The 19,211-nt window shown below is 39.6% G+C and overlaps 1 protein-coding gene across 7 annotated transcripts in view; it reads right to left on the reverse strand.

Moving 5' to 3' along the window:
* rbms3 (RNA binding motif, single stranded interacting protein) overlaps positions 1-19,211 on the reverse strand; it is a 291,895-nt gene that overhangs the window by 24,121 nt on the left and 248,563 nt on the right. For all 7 annotated transcript variants that reach the window (XM_073872380.1, XM_073872379.1, XM_073872375.1 and 4 more), the window contains exons 7-9: positions 11,151-11,262; positions 8,733-8,771; positions 4,577-4,673 (exon numbers count right to left, since the gene is read on the reverse strand). In XM_073872380.1, coding sequence (XP_073728481.1) covers positions 4,577-4,673; positions 8,733-8,771; positions 11,151-11,262 — 248 coding nt within the window. The remainder of the gene's footprint in view (positions 1-4,576; positions 4,674-8,732; positions 8,772-11,150; positions 11,263-19,211) is intronic.

A 19,211-nucleotide genomic window follows, 5' to 3' on the forward strand; every position in this document is an offset into this window, starting at 1 on the left:
GTGGCCTTAAATTGCGCGCTGGCTTAGTCTATGAGTCCGTAGGGTGTCCCATCTGTAATTTTTACACTCCGAAGTGTGCTCATCAGCGCCCCCTTTGCACCCCTGATGCAGTCTTCGGCCTTAAATTGCACGTGCTGGCTTAGTCTGCGAGTCCATAGGGTGTCCCATCTGTAATCTTTACACTCCCAAGTGTGCTCATCAGCGCCCCCTTTACACCCTTGATGCAGTCTCCAGGCTTAAATTGCGTGTGCTGGCTTAGTCTACGAGTCCGTAGGGTGTCCCATCTGTAATTTTTACACTCCGAAGTGTGCTCATCAGCGCCCCCTTTGCACCCTTGATTATGTTTTCAGCCTTAAATTGTGCATACTGGCTTAGTCTATGAGTCCGCAGGGTGTCCCATCTGTAATCTTTACACTCCTAAGTGTGCTCATCAGTGCCCCCTTTGCACCCTTGATGCGATCTTCGGCCTTAAATTGCATGTGCTGGTTTAGTCTGCGAGTCCATAGGGTGTCCCATATGTAATTTTTTCACTCCAAAGTATGCTCATCAGCGCCCCCTTTGCACCCTTGATGCGGTCTTCATCCTTAAATTGCGCGTGCTGGCTTAGTCTTCGTGTCCGTAGGGTATCCCATCTGTAATTTTTACACACCGAAGTATGCTCATCAGTGCCCCCTTTGCACCCTTGATGCAGTCTTCGTCCTTAAATTGCACGTGTTGGCTTAGTCTACGAGTCCGTAGGGTATCCCATCTGTAATTTTTACACACCGAAGTATGCTCATCAGTGCCCCCTTTGCACCCTTGATGCAGTCTTCGTCCTTAAATTGCGTGTGTTGGCTTAGTCTACGAGTCCGTAGGGTATCCCATCTGTAATTTTTACACACCGAAGTATGCTCATCAGTGCCCCCTTTGCACCCTTGATGCAGTCTTCGGCCTTAAATTGCGCGTGTTGGCTTAGTCTACGATTCCGTAGGGTATCCCATCTGTAATTTTTACACACCGAAGTATGCTCATCAGTGCCCCCTTTGCACCCTTGATGCAGTCTTCGTCCTTAAATTGCGCGTGTTGGCTTAGTCTACGAGTCCGTAGGGTATCCCATCTGTAATTTTTACACACCGAAGTATGCTCATCAGCGCCCCCTTTGCACCCTTGATGCGGTCTTCGTCCTTAAATTGCGCATGATGGCTTAGTCTACGAGTCCGTAGGGTGTCCCATCTGTAATTTTTACACTCCGAAGTGTGCTCATCAGCGCCCCCCTAGCACCCTTGATGCAGTCTTCGGCCTTAAATTGCATGTGCTGGCTTAGTCTACGAGTCCGTAGGGTGTCCCATCTGTAATTTTTACACTCCGAAGTGTGCTCATCAGCGCCCCCTTTGCACCCTTGATGCGGTCTTCGTCCTTAAATTGCGCATGATGGCTTAGTCTACGAGTCCGTAGGGTGTCCCATCTGTAATTTGTACACTCCGAAGTGTGCTCATCAGCGCCCCCCTAGCACCCTTGATGCAGTCTTCGGCCTTAAATTGCATGTGCTGGCTTAGTCTACGAGTCCGTAGGGTGTCCCATCTGTAATTTTTACACTCCGAAGGGTGCTCATTAGCGCCCCCTTTGCACCCTTGATGCGGTCTTCAGCCTTAAATTGCGCATGCTGGCTTAGGCCCTGTCCCAAATGGCATACTTCATGTGGACTTTCGGTCTCGTGCCCTTAAATTGCGCGGGCCCGCTTAGTCTACAAGTCTGTATGGTGTCCCATCTGTAATTTTTACACTCCGAAGTGTGCTCATCAGCGCCCCCTTTGCACTCTTGAATGCAGTCTGCAGCAGACCGCATCAAGGGTGCAAAGGGGGCCATGATGAGCATACTTGAGCAAATATGACTTCGGTGTGCCCTCGTGGACTTGCGCCAAGGATCCTTAAAGTCTGCACTACATGATGTCATCAAAGTGTGGACTCTGAAGCCGAAAGTATACTAGGGACGTCCGCGTATGCGCGCCGTCCGCATGCCGTCATTTTCGTCATCAAGAGGGCCCGCGGCCGGCCGCGCGGACCGTCCGCGTGCAGCCCAAAATTTGAGACCGCGCGGACAGTGCGCGTACAGTCCGCGTACGACAGCGCATGCGCGTGAACATATTTAGACAGGGCACTCCACTATAAACAATTATACAAAGGAAATAGACAGCATTCGCACACACACTATCGTTTTTCTTCTTTAACTTTTACTTCTTCCATGAACAGAAAGCCCTGGATCATGTTTGTTTGATTCCTGTTCTTTGTTGTCTTATTGTTTGTTCTAAACTGTGTTTGCAATGGTGGATCAGTTACTTTTCTTCACCTATCCTAATGTTTTAATGTACTGTAAATGTCGCCAAATCAGTGCTGCCCTGACAGCCTGTTAGACTAATAATTTGAATAAGAAATCATTTGAATTGCGTATAGTGTCGAACGCGGCCATCCGCGTGTAGCCGCGGGGACTATACTCGGAAAGCTGCGCGGACGCGTGCGCGCGCGAGCCGGACGCGGACGCGGAAAAAAAGTATACCCGGGCCTTGAGGAAGTCCACAAGTCCGGAGTGTGCTATTTGGGACAGGGCCTATAATTTCAGACACCACTACATATAGCTGTCCCCTCAAATAGTGCATTATTTAAGGGTATAGGGAGCTTTTTCGGACACAACTGTCTCCAGCTGTATCTTGTTACCCTTGATTAGTCAGTATATGCAGTATATACCCCAGTGTTTCCTATTGTCTTTTGTCAAGCTTTGTTTAAATCATCTGCTCTTTGGTGTAGTTTTCAAGTCATGCCATGTTTAGTGATTTTGTGGTTAATAAAACTGCACCTGGGATCTCTCAACTCACCTCTCAGTGGTATTCATGCAAATTATGCATCTCAAACACATTTGCATGAGCGAAATATACTTGGTGAGATATACTAGCTCTAAACTCTCAAAAACTCTTAAAAAAAGGTTGTAAGCCACGATGCCACAGAAGAATGATTTTTGGCTTTTCAAAGAACATTTTATGTCAGAGGTTCTTGAAACAATTATTTCTTTTGTATGGTTTTATAGTCTTTTCGACCTTTTTCCACTACATAAAAATTTTCAAAGCTTCTGCGGATGTGAAAGGTTTTTCATGGACCCATGGAGCTCAACACAGACCATTTTTGGAACCTTTGTTTCTAAAAGTACATTTAGGTTTCTTTGACTCATTGTGAAAGTGAGCTGGAGCAGTTGCAGGTGTCTAAATTTATATTCTGTGTCTTTTTATGTTGTTCTAGGAAGAAAAGCCTCTGGGATTTGTTCATCACTGTGATCTGCCTCAGGCGTCTCTCTCTCTCTCTCTAAACACACTAAGTCCAGTAAGATGTGTGTAAGCACACACCTTGTCTGTCTCTCCAACCGCTAAAAGATTCATGCCCTCCATCTCACTCTTTCTCGATTTCTTTCTCCCTTTCCTGTCCTTTCGCCAGAGAGAAAAGCGGTTCTTGTTCTATACCTTGGAAGTTCTAGAGGAGAACGTATTGATTTCGTGTCGACTCGGATTTGAACTCACTTTGGTGGCTTCAGTGCAGTTGGCAATTTAAAATTAATTCACCGGCCAGAGGCGTGCTTTGCACATGTTATTGTGAAATTTGATTAAGAGATAACCTCCCTTGCGTTTGAAATTTATCATGATAAACGTTCGCTAGGAAAGCAGACTATAGGTCTAGCGCCGGTCCGGTCACCGTGGGTGGTTGTATATATTGATATATATTTGTTTGCATGTGTGTGTGTATGTTTGCATGAGTACAAGGTTCTCGTGAGGACAAGAGGTGCAGGATCTAAAAGGCTTAGCTATTCTCTAAGCTCAGTAATGTTTTGTTTAGTTTAGCTTAAGCTAAATCAATTAAGGATGCTCGTCGTCATTGTTTGCTCACTTTGTCTGTGGGGCGGAAGAACAGAGCTTTCCTAACACATGGAGAAAAGTGGGAAAACATGCCATGTGTTGTTTAAAAGATTGTGTATATTACGTTCTGTGAACTTATAACATTAATATTTTTAATACTGACTGAGCAAGGTCATGTTAAAGATTGAAAACAATGAGTGAAATCAAAAAAACTTGAGACTGAGAAATAATTATATATGATCACTATAACATTGCAAAAACAACAAATCTAATTGTGGCATGGTGGCCTAACTGTACATTCACACCAGACGCGAGTTCAACAATTTGCGCAAGTAGATTACATACAAAGTCAATGCAAAGACGCGATCAGACGCGTTCTCGCGTGGGGCGGTGCGAATGACGCGATATGGGTGGCGCGTTTGTCGTGAAAAAATAATGCGCTATTCGCCTCAAACGCTTCTTCATCCAAGTTGAAAACATTCAAGTGAAAAATTAGCATGACACGAAATTAAATCCTGCGAGTAATCTAGAGCGAGTAACGCGATGCCCCACGTTTGGTGTGTACGTAGCATAAGACTTTTGCAAAGTACTGTATATGTATATAAAGTTTTGCGGAAAATGGCATATAAACACACTAAAAATATACAAATGCAGAAAACAAATATGTGATTTGTGAATGGTGTGTTTAGTCTTTGATCTTACCTGATATGTGGAGACGGGAGAGGCTGCTATGAATGGAGTGATTGACGTCTGGGCGATCATGCGGTTTGTGGAGATGCTGTACGGTGAGGAATAGAATCTATAAGATACAAAAAACACATATACATCATCTGTCAGTCTCCCTGCAAGTATTCATCTGTTTCACTTTGTGCAAAATAAATATTCGATCAATTCCCTACAAAGTATAAACAATAATAATATCCACTTGCATGTGTGCTGAACACAGTAAGAGACAAACCAAGTGGAACTGATTGCATTTTTGCATGTGGTAATGATGAAATTACATACAGTACCTATATCATATTTCTGTTTATGTGTATATTCACATGCATTTAGGCTTAGTTGCGAATGTTTACCCCCCCTCTGTTTTAGCCAAGCAACAGTGTTTTCCAATAGCTACAGCTTTCGGGCAGGACTTATTTATCACTGTGTACCTAGGGCGGACATATTTCATCCGCAAGCGCCATTGCTAGGTTGTATTGATTGGCTTGTCTGGAAGCTGAGAAATGGAGCGTGGGGAACGAAACACTGTCTGCCCCAGAGAGCTAACGCTCCCCGAGAGCTGTCAGACTCGCGCAAGACGACCTGAGTGAGAGCAGCGTGTCGCATGTCCGGAAAGGATGTAACACAATAGCAGGGTTAAAACGTGAAATGTGGTTGAAGTGTTTCTTTACACGCCAGCTATGCTGTTATTTATGCAGGCTATTAGCTGCCGCCAGCTGCCATTGAGATGGCACAGGTTAAACAATTAAGAGGACTGAATTATAAGCTCTGGAGAAAATTTATTACTGTACTACGTGAGCTGGTATTGTCGATTTTTTTCTACTTGGTTGTCTGTGCTGTTTTACTTGAGTAATGTTGTACACTATATGCACTGGTAGTCTTATAGTGCTTTTCCATTGCATAGTACCCCACGGTTTGGTTTGGGTCGGGTCAGCTCACCTCACTTTGGTGTGGTTTGCTTTTCCATTGAGTTTAGTAACACTTCAGAGTAGGAGGGATTATAGGTGTGTCGTTATATTTGCGCTGCCTACTGCTGTGACATCATACAAATGAGAGCGTCGTTGTACATTCCCATACATTTATTTATTTCTTAGTTCGCAAAAAAATTTAAATTGACCACCACAAATAGATCTTTGCACATCGCGTTTATCACTACCTCTGTCTCACATGACAGTTTCTGTACAAACACCCGTGGCGTCAGTCGACGCGCTCCGCTGAGTCTCATTTAAGTTGCATTTAAATATGCAGGCGTGCGTATCGCAAATGTGCCGCCACAAACTGCAAATCTGGAAAAAAACTGTTATGGTGTTCCTGATTCTCAACCTGTGGTTGTTTGTCATCGCTAAAAGGGAGTTTGGGAACTTATAGCAGAGCACAGATGACAACAGGTTTACTCGAGACAGCGCAAGCTAGCATGAAGGTAAAAGCTAATCTTTTACATTATAGTGATGACACTGATAGTGACGATTCTCTCAGACCAATCAGTGACCTCCTACAGTGTTTTCGCATCACGTTTTGGTATCAGCTCAGGTTGCTTGGAACCCCTGACCGAGGTGGTACTAAAAAAAGTATCGGGGACTACGTACTGCACCTAATGGAAAAGCCCCCAAAAGTAAGCTGACCCAAACCAAACCGTGGGGTAAATGCAATGGAAAAGCGCCATAAGTAGTTTATGCAACTGGTCGCAGATTGCAGGTGCTTGCTGAATTAGACATAATTTTTCCACCCACAAAGTACCACCCACAAAAGTGTTTAGTAAATTCTCCCCAATAGATTTGCTAATAATATAGTGATGAAAATTACAAGTAAAGCACATAAAGCATTTCCCCTTCTCAGCACATTCTAGCCGGCTCTATTATTTAAAATTCACAATCTTGCTTTCTATTCCCCATTGCATTCTTATTGTCAGTCTCCCATTCTGGAAGACAAGAAGTGCTGAGTCAGAAGTGCAGAGGGTGCGAAAGTGTGCAGCAGAGGTGGCGACTTTGTTCCCCAGAGGGCCGGATCACACGCAGAGCTGGACACTTCGTCCGCAGGAACGGACTGACAGAGAGGGTTTTATTTCCCTGAGCCCAGCACCCAACACCTGATAAAACACTTACACCCTACAGTGCTACTATAATGCAGATGGGACATGGCAGTACCTGAGCGTGCGACTGGGCGTGACATATCTGTACAATTCCTTATTTCTTACCGTGTTAAGACTATAAACGCTAGTGTGAGGATGCATTATTTGCTTTACTTTACCCTGTAACAACCTTTAAAGAGACACTCCACTTTTTTTAAAAATGCACATTTTCCAGTTCATTTGATTCTTACCGTTTTGGAATCCATTCAGCTATTCAAGAACTTTGCTGCTGTATAATGGCTACAGGAGGCGTAATGATATTATGCAGCACCTGAAAATAGTCCTCTGCTATTGAAAGATACTAAGGGGACTATTTTGGCTGCTGCGTAATATCATTGCGCCTCCTGCAGCCATGTTACGGCATTCAAATCCTTGATTATTACGCCAGAATGAGAGTATAGTTCCTAGCCATATCTGCCTAGAAAATCTCAACTTTTAATTTAAACTCTTTGGTTATTTTTTAGCGCAATTCTAATGGTCTAATCAGATTCAATGGATTATGCTAAGCTATGCTAAAAGTGGTACCGCCAGACCCGAAGATCGGCTGAATGGATTCCAAAACGTTAAAAATCAAATATTTAACTCTAGGGGAGCTGGAAAATGAGCATATTTTCAAAAAAAGTGAAGTGTCAAAATTCACACTAGAAGACTGAATCTCATCCCAAAGGGAGAGAAGAAAAGCTAAAGATATACATTACATTATATTTACATTTATGCTTCTGGCAGACGGTTTTATCCAAAGCAATTTTTGTGTTCAGTAAACATGCATATGGGAATACTGGACAGGTGTCAGGTGATACTCTCGTATAAAATGGACAGAAATATAGACATTTATTTATTTATAGACTGCATTTTAATCTTTGCTAAGAGGAAGTCTGTAGCATTTCTGACCTTTGTGTTTCTACCTTCTCTGATAAATTAACAAATATGGACATTTTGCAGTGCATACTGGGAAATGACTGTAAAAGCATATTTTTTCTAAATTTTTATCTAAGGTGACTTACAATGCATTCAGGGTATACATTTTTATTAGTATCTATGTCCGCTTGGAATCAAACTCGTGACATTTGCGGTGCTAATGCAACCATGTACCAATTAAGCTACAGAAACACGTGAAGATATTCATGAAACATTGGGAAGTGTATAATTTCTTTATTTCGGCTTTAGTTTCATATTGGTCATCACTGAAAAAAAAATATTCATTCAATTTACTCAATTTTTAAGGTAAGTGGTCGCAATCAATTTATTTAAGCTACGTTTAAAAAAAAAAATAAGAGCAACAAAACAATGTAGCATAAATAAATTTATTGTGACCACTTACCTTAAAAATTGAGTAAATTAAATAAAAAAATTTTTTTTCAGTGAAGACCAATATGAAACAAAAGCTGAAATATTACATTTAAATTTAGTAAATTAAATGAATCATTTTTCCAGTGTAAGTTTCACTGCTGTTCATCAAAAGTATCTACCAGGTTTCTTAAAGGGATAGTTCACCCAAAAATGAAAACTATGTCATTATTTACTCATCCTCATGTTATTCTAAACCTGTACGAATTTATTTTATTCTGATGAACACAAAGAAGATATTTTAATAAATGATGGTAAGCACACAGCTGCTTGTAACCATTGACTTCCATAGTAGGGAAACAAATAGTATGGAAGTATTGTGATGAATAAGGAAAAGATATTTTGATAAATGATAGTAATAAATAAATAAAGTAGAATAAAAGAAAGATATTTGTAATCAAGAATTAAGCAGAAGCACCATTGACTTCCATAGTAGGATAAAAATGCTATGGAAGCCAATGGTGCTTCAAACAATGTTCAAAATATCTTCTTTTGTGTTTGAATTTACACAGGTTTGGGGGTGATCAAACAATGACAGAACTTTCATTTTTGGGTGAACAATCCTTAACCAGCCAACATAAACCAGCTTGGACCAGAAAATAAATTGTACAAGCTGGTCTTTCCAGAAGGATAATGATACAAAAAGCAAACAACTCTTACCCATTTTGCATTGCAGTGGGGTCATAGGTCAGTGTCATGCCACTCTGAAACACAAGACAGACAGAACAAAGAGTGAAAGATCGTTTCGCGAAGCAAGCGTCCTATAAAGTCTATTGAGTAATGCCGGCAATAGAACAGGGTCATCTAATAGGGGCCAGCCGACGGCTCTTTATATCTTTAAAAGCGCATAGTCTGGACTTGTAGCTGTGGATCTATTACCTCTGAGCACTGAGCTGTAATACCAGACGGGCTCGGGTTCGATACGGCACAAAGTTATTTGGTATTTACAAGGCAGCAGAAAGCATAGCTCATGTTGACAGAGCCACGCCAGCTAAGTGAATAAGGGGGAAAGCTGGCCGCTTAGACCCGTATTGGTCTGGAGCAGATAAACAACGCTCATATACTGCAGCTTGTCCGATGCCAAGTTCTCCTCGGCAGGGGAGAACCCTTGGAGACTGGTGGGAAAACCATCGACCTAACCTGCGTTTGAGGCTCTCTCTCTCCGCTTAATATGAACCCCTGAGCCTGCGTATTAAAATCCATCACGAAAAAATAGACGCCTTCATGAGAAAGTGCAGCCAAAGTTAAGGCGGCTGCCAGCTACTCATAATGGGCGTTCACGGTCTGGTCGGTATCTGGGCACGCTTCCCCGAACCACTGCGTCATGCCAGCAGCTGGGACTGCCCAGAAAACGCCAGTTTTTCACCTTGCTGCCATTTTCACATCAACGAACAAGACTCGCTTTTGGTAGTAAAAACAGGAGAGGAGAGATTAAAGGGCTTGTGGGATAGATCGTGAACTTAACCATGGCCAAATGACCCTGTCAATCAAAGGAGGCTTTGTCTATATATATATATATATATATATATAATAACGTAAAAATAAAGTACATAGGTAACTGAATTAAACTTTGTTAATAGTTAAATGCTTTATTAACAACAGGGTGATTCTCGCGAAATTAGACTTATGAGGTGCATTGAAACATTTTCATAAAAAAAGTAAATGCAAAGTAAGAGTATCAAAATAAGAAGCATACAGTTACAAACATCTCTTTATGTATTATTTTGTACATGATTTCAAATGACATCATACAAACTAGTTTTTTCCACATTTAAGGGGAAAATTTTCATTACCGCAACGTGTCCATGACAAGATTTGGGTCTTTGACATGTAAATATTTATAATTAAAAAATTAAAAAGCTTCAGTGGATGTTATACTATAAACATTTACAGTAAAGAAACATGTGCTATTTGGTGATCATTAGTAAATGTAGAGACAATAATAAGGAATATAAATATGTCCAAGACCAATTTTCTCATCCTCCGCAACAATTCTCAATCATTGTTTAAGCCTTCAATGAACTAACATTTAAAAAAATAGTTGGAAGGGACGTAATTGACGGTGACACTCAAGATGGCTACCAGGTAAGCAGTTCTTATTTTTTCTCTCCAGATAAAAAGTTGAAATTTTTGTTTGTCATAGTACCTAGACAACTTTTTAGTTCTCATTAACGAAACATGAGTTGTAAATTCATATATTTAATGTAATATCATGTTGCGGTAATAAAAATGTTTGATAATGATAATCTAAAAAATGTAAATAATTCTATAAGGAAATATTTTTTTAAATCCTTTATAGTAAGTTCAGACCTTAATCTTATATGTGCAAAAAAATGGCTTCAAGGGCTTTTTAAAAATTCTGATGCTGGACACCTTCTAAATCTGGATTTCGTGAGAATCACCCAATATATTATGCTTGATTTTAAAAATAAAACTTAAATAAAACTCTGTTATTGTGCATGCTTGACAATTTGTCTTTTATACAGCTCAGACAGCCAACACGTTGACAAGACACAAATAAATATTGAAAAGGTGCAAATTTTATTTTGGAGTTGTCTATAACAATGCACCAACTTTGGGTATTATTAAGATTTAAATTTATTGTTTCTGTTTATAATTTTTGATCCATCCCTATATGTTCTGTATATTACAGAAAAATGTATTACACTGTAAAAAAAATTCTGTAGAAATTACAGTATTAATGGGTATTACTGGCAACTAGCTGCCAGTAACTTACTGTAGATTTTACATTTATGTTATTTACTGGCAACAGTTTGTTCAAAGTTAAAAGAACATGAAACATTTTCAGACTTTATCTTCTACAGTAAGTTACTGGCAACCAGCGGCAAAATTACAGCAAATTTTTTACAATGTAGAGATATGTGTCAGTAAAGTGTGAATTGTGACCGTGTTGAAGCGAGAACTAAACCACTACGATTTCTCCAACATGAAATGGCATTTATTTCCTGCTTCAAGAAATGTAACATTTACACTTTCATCTAGAGAAAGGGTGTAAAAGGGCAAGAAGGAAACCGGGCTGGAATACAGTAAGTCCATAGGTTATGCTGTAAACCTTCACCACTCTCTCCTTCCCGCGACCACAGTCGGCCATTTTGAGGGTACTTGCTCTGGCTCTGCCGCTTCTTCTGTCCCCCGTCTGCAAACTTACACAGCAGCGGCTCGTTCGGGGCTGTAGAGGAGAGGGACATAAGATCAGTCAGCATGCCAGCAGGGCGCGAGAGGCAAGAGCGAAAGAGCCCCCCGTAGGTCAACCGCACTACGATTGATGGAAAGGTCATGACCTCGGCAAAGAAAGTCGAGTGTGTTTGGAACAGAGAGGGAAATGTTACACCGCAGGTATCACACCCACACCGGGCCCACAGAGCAGCAGAGGAATATCCAATGACCTTTTGAAGTTCAACTCCCCTCGACCATCTTTTCTGTTTATTTCCCGCACGCATCCCCTCTCCGCCCACCCCCTTCCCATTATGTCTTTGACGCTCAGACCGCTGGCTCCGCTTTTGGCACGGCTTTCCTTTCAAATCCCCACCATCAAAACAACTAGCCTGGCAGGCCTTCAAAGCGCCTTGTTTAATACTTGTGAAATAACGGACGATCTGATTGCGACTGTAAATAACTTAAACGACATCATAACCATCTAAACTCCGCCGACATGAAAGTATGGTACGATTATTTGTTTTGTGCGCTCACTGGTGTGTGAATTCAACTTACTATCTCATTACACCAAACAAAACAAGAAAGCAAAGCGAGAAACCTTCTCTAGGATCCGGAGGGTCCAATTCATGCTGTGCGATGGGCGGGAGAAGAATTCCCTTCCAAAAGTGCTAAGCAGGATGACAGGCGCTGCTCAATGTTTTCATTCAATCATGACGGCGATATGAGTTGTAAAGCATCTCTCTGAGGCCTTCGAATGCACACGATCGGTGTTGAACGTATTCCTGTACGCCACATCTAAGTTAAACTTGATTTGGTTTCCCCGGCAACCAGAAAAACTCATTTACAGCCGGCAAAAACTTCTTGGATGATGTGATCTGGCAAAAAAGCAATGATAGATGCAGTAGGATGGGTTTTTTCTTTGTGCTGTCCGTATGACTGCTCCGAGTACTCCTGCCCTTCAGCGATATGACTCTACAGTCACCTCTGCAAATATGTTAGTTTGGCAGATAAAAATGAACGCTTTCTCTTTAACATTCTTACCTCCGTTGCTATATTCCAGCCGGTCTGTGAATCAATAGGAAACTATGTTGCATTACAGACCTTTAGTCTAAAGATCTGCAGAGAACGCATACATGCCGTGTATGCATAAATAAGCAAATATATTGCACGGCAGCAGATAAACAAATACAAAACAAGCAGAAGCTGAAAGAGCTCTACGAAATATTTAGTATTCTGCTGTAGACCGGATATTTAATGGATGATGTTTGTTCTTTATTGCCCATTGTTTTGAATCGAACATCAAACATGGAGTAGAAAAGATTTCACAATAAAGTCTTGGAAAAACAGTCATTTGACATGATTTCATGAGATGAACTGAATAAAATGCAGCGCTTTAAAAAAGTTTTAATTTGAGAAGAGAAGCAAGACAGTGTGGGGGAGAAATGGTGAGAAAAAATGGCATAAGACAAGAAAAGACATGAAGAAGAAGTGAAGAAGATGAGACAGAAGAAATTAAGCAAAAAGAGGGACAATAAAATGAGTATAGGTGAGACAGAAGGAGATTAAAGGAGAAGAGAATAGAAAAGAGAAAGAGAGTAAATGAGACATGACCGAAGCCAGAAGAGACAAGATGAGATGAGACAAGGCAGTGAGATGAAAGGAGATAAAAAATTAAGAGATGAGACCAAAGGAGATAAGAAAACAAGAAAGTAGAAGATAGTAGAAAAGAAGACAGGAGAAGAAGAGGATGAAATGAGGCAAGACAAGAAGGGAATGATGAGAGGAGACAAGGCAGTGAGATGAAAGGAGAAAAAAAGAAAAGAAAAAACTAAAATAAATAGATTACATGATGGCGGATGAGAACAAAGGAGAAGACAAGAAAACAGAAAAGCGCAGAGGAGAATGGAGGAGAAGAAAGACAAGCAATGAGATAAAGAGATCAAATGACAAGAAAATGAAGAAAAATAAAAATAGAGAAAGAGAAAAGAATAGAAAAGAAGGACTAGAAGGAGCTGTTTATACCTGGTATTATTATGCATTTTGGTCAATCAGATCACAAGTGGACAACAGAGACACATTCACGTTTGCACCTGCTATTTTAACACGTCTCTATTGTCCACTTTCGACCGCTTCCGTCCAAATTTTCTGAGGGGGTGGTCTGTGGGCGAGTCCCTCTGCTGTCGTTTAAACACGAGCGGGAGAAATGATGAGCGGGTTTAAAATGACCCGAACTAATATTAGGTCAGAGTCCTATTTATATTAGTAAGAGCTTTCTTTGATATTTCAGAGCAATTGATTTAATGAGTTTCACTTTCAAACGCTTGCAAAATAAAAAAATTATAGAGGTGGAGAGCAGCCACTTCAGTTTTATCAATGAAAGCCTAAAAATCGCGCTGAACACCATGGGTGCTCATTGTATAAAACATTGTATATTACATTACATCAATAGGCAGAGAGTAGGCAGTGTTTTGTTGCTGCTCGAACACATTCGATCACATGCACTTCAAAAGCAATTCGGTCAAATGCGTTTTTGACTACCTATGAACAGTGATGGGCAGTAATGCGTTAGAAGTAACGCATTACTGTAATCCGATTACTTTTTTCAAGTAACGAGTAAAGTAAGGGATTACAATTGCAAAAACAGTAATTAGATTACTGTTACTTCCCCGTAAGCAGGCTGCATTACTGCGTTATTTTTTAATCTTGATTTTGTTTCGTGAGACTCTCTCGTGTCGTGATGTGAGTCGAGTGACAATGATGTATGAGCGCCGCGCCGTCAGTCAGTGTAGTGTTGAACGTGAAAAGACAACATGGAGCGCGGAAGAGAGCAAGACTATGCAGTGTTTAATGCTTGGAAGTACCGACATCACTTTGAGTTTAACCCAGTTAAAGGTGACAAAAACATCAGCGTCCGCTGTACACCCTGTGTGGGAATAAAACTTTTATACACACTAAAAAAATCCACCTCAGATCTGAGCAAACACCTAGCAAGCCGGCACAGGAATGTGAAACTTACTGAAAAAAATCCCTGAACCCCCAGCTGACATGACCGCTGCGGTTCCATCTCATACACGTTCACGCGAAATCTGATGTAAACAGACTTTATATCTGTATTTCATGGATTATACGCATTTGTGGACAAGCTGACATGACCACTGCGGCTCCATCTCATACACGTTCATGCAAAATCTAATGTAAACAACAGACTATATATCTATATTTCATGGATTATACGCATTTGTGAACAAAAATGGTCATTTGATGAATTCTATTATACTGATTTCATGGGTTATTCACACATCTGAAACAGACTGGATTCGACTCGCGATCGTTATACACCAAGGTAAGAAGTCCCGTTTATATTCAGCATGTTGTCATCTGGGCTTCTGTAACAAAATACTACATTTATGATGCTAGAGCATCTGTATCTCAAAACAGAGACCATACACTGATGCTAAACCCGTAGACCTTTTAAACGATGTATAGTAATGTTAATTTAATATTGTTAAATGAACAGTAGGCTATATACTGTAGATATTGTTAGCAGCGTTAAAAAAAACGACGCCATCACGCCCACAAATAAGTGCGTGTTGAGAGGTAAAAACAGAGAATGTTTCATTTGATTCAATTTTAGATGATGGAATATGCAGAAAGAATAGAATTAGGCTGAAAGGTCTTGGCCCGGTTGCATAAAGCACCTAAAGTTTTTCCCTTAAGTATGACACTTACGGGGTAAATTCCCCTTACCTACTTGTAAGACAATAATTTAAGGGTGTTGCATACGTATAATCCCTTAAATGGTTCTCTTAGGTAAGGGTAATCGTTAAATGTTTCACGACAGCGACCCAGGTTTGTTGTTATAAAATACTATTGTTGCCATGGAGATGCAACAGAAAAAACGTAAGTTTTTTTTTTGCAACACCCTAAAGTTTAAGGGAAACACAAGGGTGAATTTAAGGGAAAATTACACTTAAGGTGCTTTATGCAACCGAGCCCTGTTGCTTTATACTGTAGCATTCAGGTCATGCATCATGTTTTTGAAAAGTAAATAGTAAAGTAACTAGTAAAGTAACTAATTACTTTTGAAAATAAGTAATCAGTAAAGTAACGGGATTACTTTCTTAGGGAAGTAATCAGTAACTAATTACTATTTCCAAGTAACTTGACCAACACTGCCTATGAATGTGGCCAAAAGTGAATGAGTTCAAAACGGTTTAAACACTGTTTGAAGAGTTTGGTTCCAAAACGCGATAAATGCCATTAAAAAAAAAAGTTAACGCCATAATCAGTATTGTATCAGGTCAGAATTAAAAAGTAAATTCTTAATTTTACGCAAAATCCAACATCCGCCGTGGTATTCTGTCATCTTTTCTTCCTTTTTTCCCAAAACACAATAAACACCAGTCCTTCTTCTCTGCAGAATGCAATAAATCCGCTCAACAAATCCCAGCGCACCATTCCACGCATTGTAAACAATAATGGCGGCACGTTGAATAAACACGGAATACTAGTTTTCCTCATCTACTTTGTACTTTGTGATCAACAAACAAACAAAAACAAAATAATACTTTTGATGGTATTGATAAACCTGTGGTGATTTTCTGTGACAAGGAAAAAACGTAAGCCATCAAAATCAAATAATTTATGAGAGAGGCACTCAGGAGATGCAAAAATGTCGGCTGTTTCTTGTTCTCCCGACAGCTTCTGTCATGCTAACACATTGATCCCAGGGGATCTTAAGAAAAACTTTCCATTATTTTACTTAAAATCAATCAGCAGGAACAAAACATTTTACAGCTGATCGCTGTCAGCGACGGCATCATAAGTGTATACCACTAGTCAACTACATGAATATAACATGACAAAGATGAATGCACATTTTTATATTGATTTTAATAGATTTATAATAAAAGGAAAAAATCTGTTTTTATAATAAATCTTTGAAAATCAAATTATGGATTTGAATTTTGTATGTTTTTAACCTAAAGATGCTATGTGAAAGTTTGTAACAGAAAATAGTGGTTTTGATCTTGTCACTTTCTTGGTATAGAAAACACATTTTTTACCGAAATTAGTCAAAATGGATTTGTTGCGTTCTGGAATCAAACTCTTGACACCTGTCTTAAACGTCGTCTAATCGTGATCCGATCGACCTAAACAGCCTCAAAGAGATATGATGAGACAAGGCAATGAGATGATAGGAGATCAAATAAAATAAAAAGATAAAGACCAAAGGAGATAAGAAAATAAAAAATATAAGATAGTAAAGAGGAAGACAAGAAAAGAAGATGAAATGAGGCAAGACAAAACGAACAAAATGAGTTGAGACAAGGCAATGAGATGAAAGGAGAACAAAAGAAAATATAGAGATGACGTGATAATGAGATGAGACCAAAGGAGATCAGAGGACAAGAAGAATGGAGAGAAGAGAGAAGAGGAGAAGAGAGATGAAATCAGGCAAGACAAGCAGACAAGGCAATGAGATAAAAAGATCAAATGAAAAGAAAATGAAAGAAAAGAGTGAGGTGAGAGAAGTAAAGGAGAAGTAAAGAGAAAAAGGGGTAAAGAGAAGGAACTCCTGTGATCTCAGTGTGCTTTGAGCTGAAGTGAGTTAAGGGGAAAGTCTCTCTCCTCCACCTGCACAGAAGTCATAAGTCTACACCTGCAGTCTTGTCATCACCCTCCTATTACACACACATACACATGCTGGCCAGCGCTGATAACGGCAGCATAACACAAGCAGCTCCATTGTAAAGGACAGAAAGAAAACCAGGCAACAGGAAAGATCACAGCTTTAGCGGCAGGCTCAAAATGTTAGTGCATGCAGCTCTCCTCTGCCCTATCTCAGAAACAATGAGTCTGTGTGTGTATGTATGTGTATGCGTGTGTGTGTGTTTTAGCTGAGACAGTGAGAAACACCCTATATTAAACTCCCTCACAGCTTAGGTCTAACTCTAAAATAACAACCAGCACCATCATAAAACAGAGAAGCCAAATATCTCTGGAGGTTTTTTGCCGCTTTCTGAGCGTGTTGGAATATCCATGCTGATTTTATGAGAAGGCTCTGCTTGGCATTAGATCTGTTTGTTTAGCTATAGTCAGGTTGCCCTGAACTCAAAGTCTTGATTCCCACTGAAGCAAGGAACATTTTGAGCCTTTGAAAATGACTATCTGACATGCTAACAGATTTCAGACCTGGATGTCATCCAAGGAAATTATGCTACATATTGTATACACAAACACACACAAACTCCTCCAAGTGAAAACCTTGCATACATCCAACATGATCTTGTGAGAATACGTGTGTATTTTTACGTAAAGTGTGGTTGTACCACACATACATTTAAAACAAACTAAAGCGTATAATATTGACGCTTTGACAGGACTAATAACGTTAATTATTTACATATTAACAGCTTTACAGTCATACAAATTTGTACGCAAGTTATTTCTATTTATAAATATTAAAATTAGGGGCATTGGCATTTCTTACTCATATTAATGGCATGTTTTCAGTCAGAATTATTTAAGACAGTTTACCCATTTACCTAAATAAATATATATTTAGATATTCAGAGAATTACACAATATTAAACAAGACTAACTGTTTCACTTTAAAACCTTAAAATATATAGCATTTTTGTAATCATTGAACTATTTTGTAATATTTCGTTTGTTTGCCATGACACACAAAAAACGCTTTTTCTCTTATGCTGTCTTCTCTTATGCAACAATAATTACACAAAAACAAAACATAAATTCACAATTTTTTTTTAATTTTATTCATTCACTGTAATCCACATCTTTAAAATTCATTGTGAGATTGTGAGGAACAAATCCAAATTCAGCCCTTTATACAGCGATCTTGATCTGAGTTCTCGTAAGTGACCGTAAAAGTCAAATTGCGCGGTGTTATAACTTTTAATTTTGCGCCTCAAGAAGCTTTACGAAGCTGGTGTGTGGTGGGCGTTCTGGCGCAATATGGCTGCCGTCGCATCATCCAGGTGGATGCTGCACATTGGTGGTGGTTGAGGAGATTCCCCCATTCATATGTAAAGCGCTTTGAGTACTGAGAAAATGTAATATGTAATATAAATGTAACGAATTATTATTACGACACATTGATTTACGGCAGCGATATCAAACGCTTATTGGCTCTTTGCGTGCTACGTCACAGATTTGCGTCATTCCTGTTTTTCATTTCAGTCGATGTACATTTGAAATTTGAAATGCGCACCTTGACGTTCTCATGGATTAATAACTTTAATTCTTCTTTCTACTTCATATACTCCAGAGAGGACCGCGACTGCCAGCCCAGTCTCACGAAATTACATACCTATAGTTATGTAATTATTCGTTTCTTTCACGTAATACTGTCTCGAATTTCTGCGTTTTTTTCGTGACCGTATCACGAATTTCTGTTTATGTGTCATCGTCACGTATTGGTACTCAACTGTTTTGTCTAATTTTCTCACCATTTTTGCTTCAGTTTAGGGTTAGATTTACATAAAATGACATCCTTACCCGAACCCAATTCTAACGTCAGGCAACAATGGTTTACAATTTAGAAAATATAAAAAAATAAATCAGAAAAATAGTGTAAACCAATACTTAAAGTAACACAAACACCAAATCTAACCTTAAACTGAAGCGAAAATGGTTTGAAAATAGGAAAAAGCAGTTGAGTAACCAATGTGTGACAATGACATGTGATACGATCATAAACAACACGAAAATTCGTGACGGTATCACAAAAAAGAATAAAAAAATTACGTGACTATAGGTACATAATTTTGTGAGACTGGGTAGCGACTGCAGCACATTGTCGTTTTAACTACTTTTGGTACTGATTTTGAAATTTCGCAAAAAGTAAGTTATTGTGATTACACTTGCCTGTTGTTATGCTTTTTTATAACAATAACGTTACATGATTTTAATAAACTGTTTTGGGTAGAACTGTAT

Source organism: Misgurnus anguillicaudatus, chromosome 10 (genome assembly GCF_027580225.2).
Source record: "Misgurnus anguillicaudatus chromosome 10, ASM2758022v2, whole genome shotgun sequence".
Classification (NCBI taxonomy): Eukaryota; Metazoa; Chordata; class Actinopteri; order Cypriniformes; family Cobitidae; genus Misgurnus; species Misgurnus anguillicaudatus.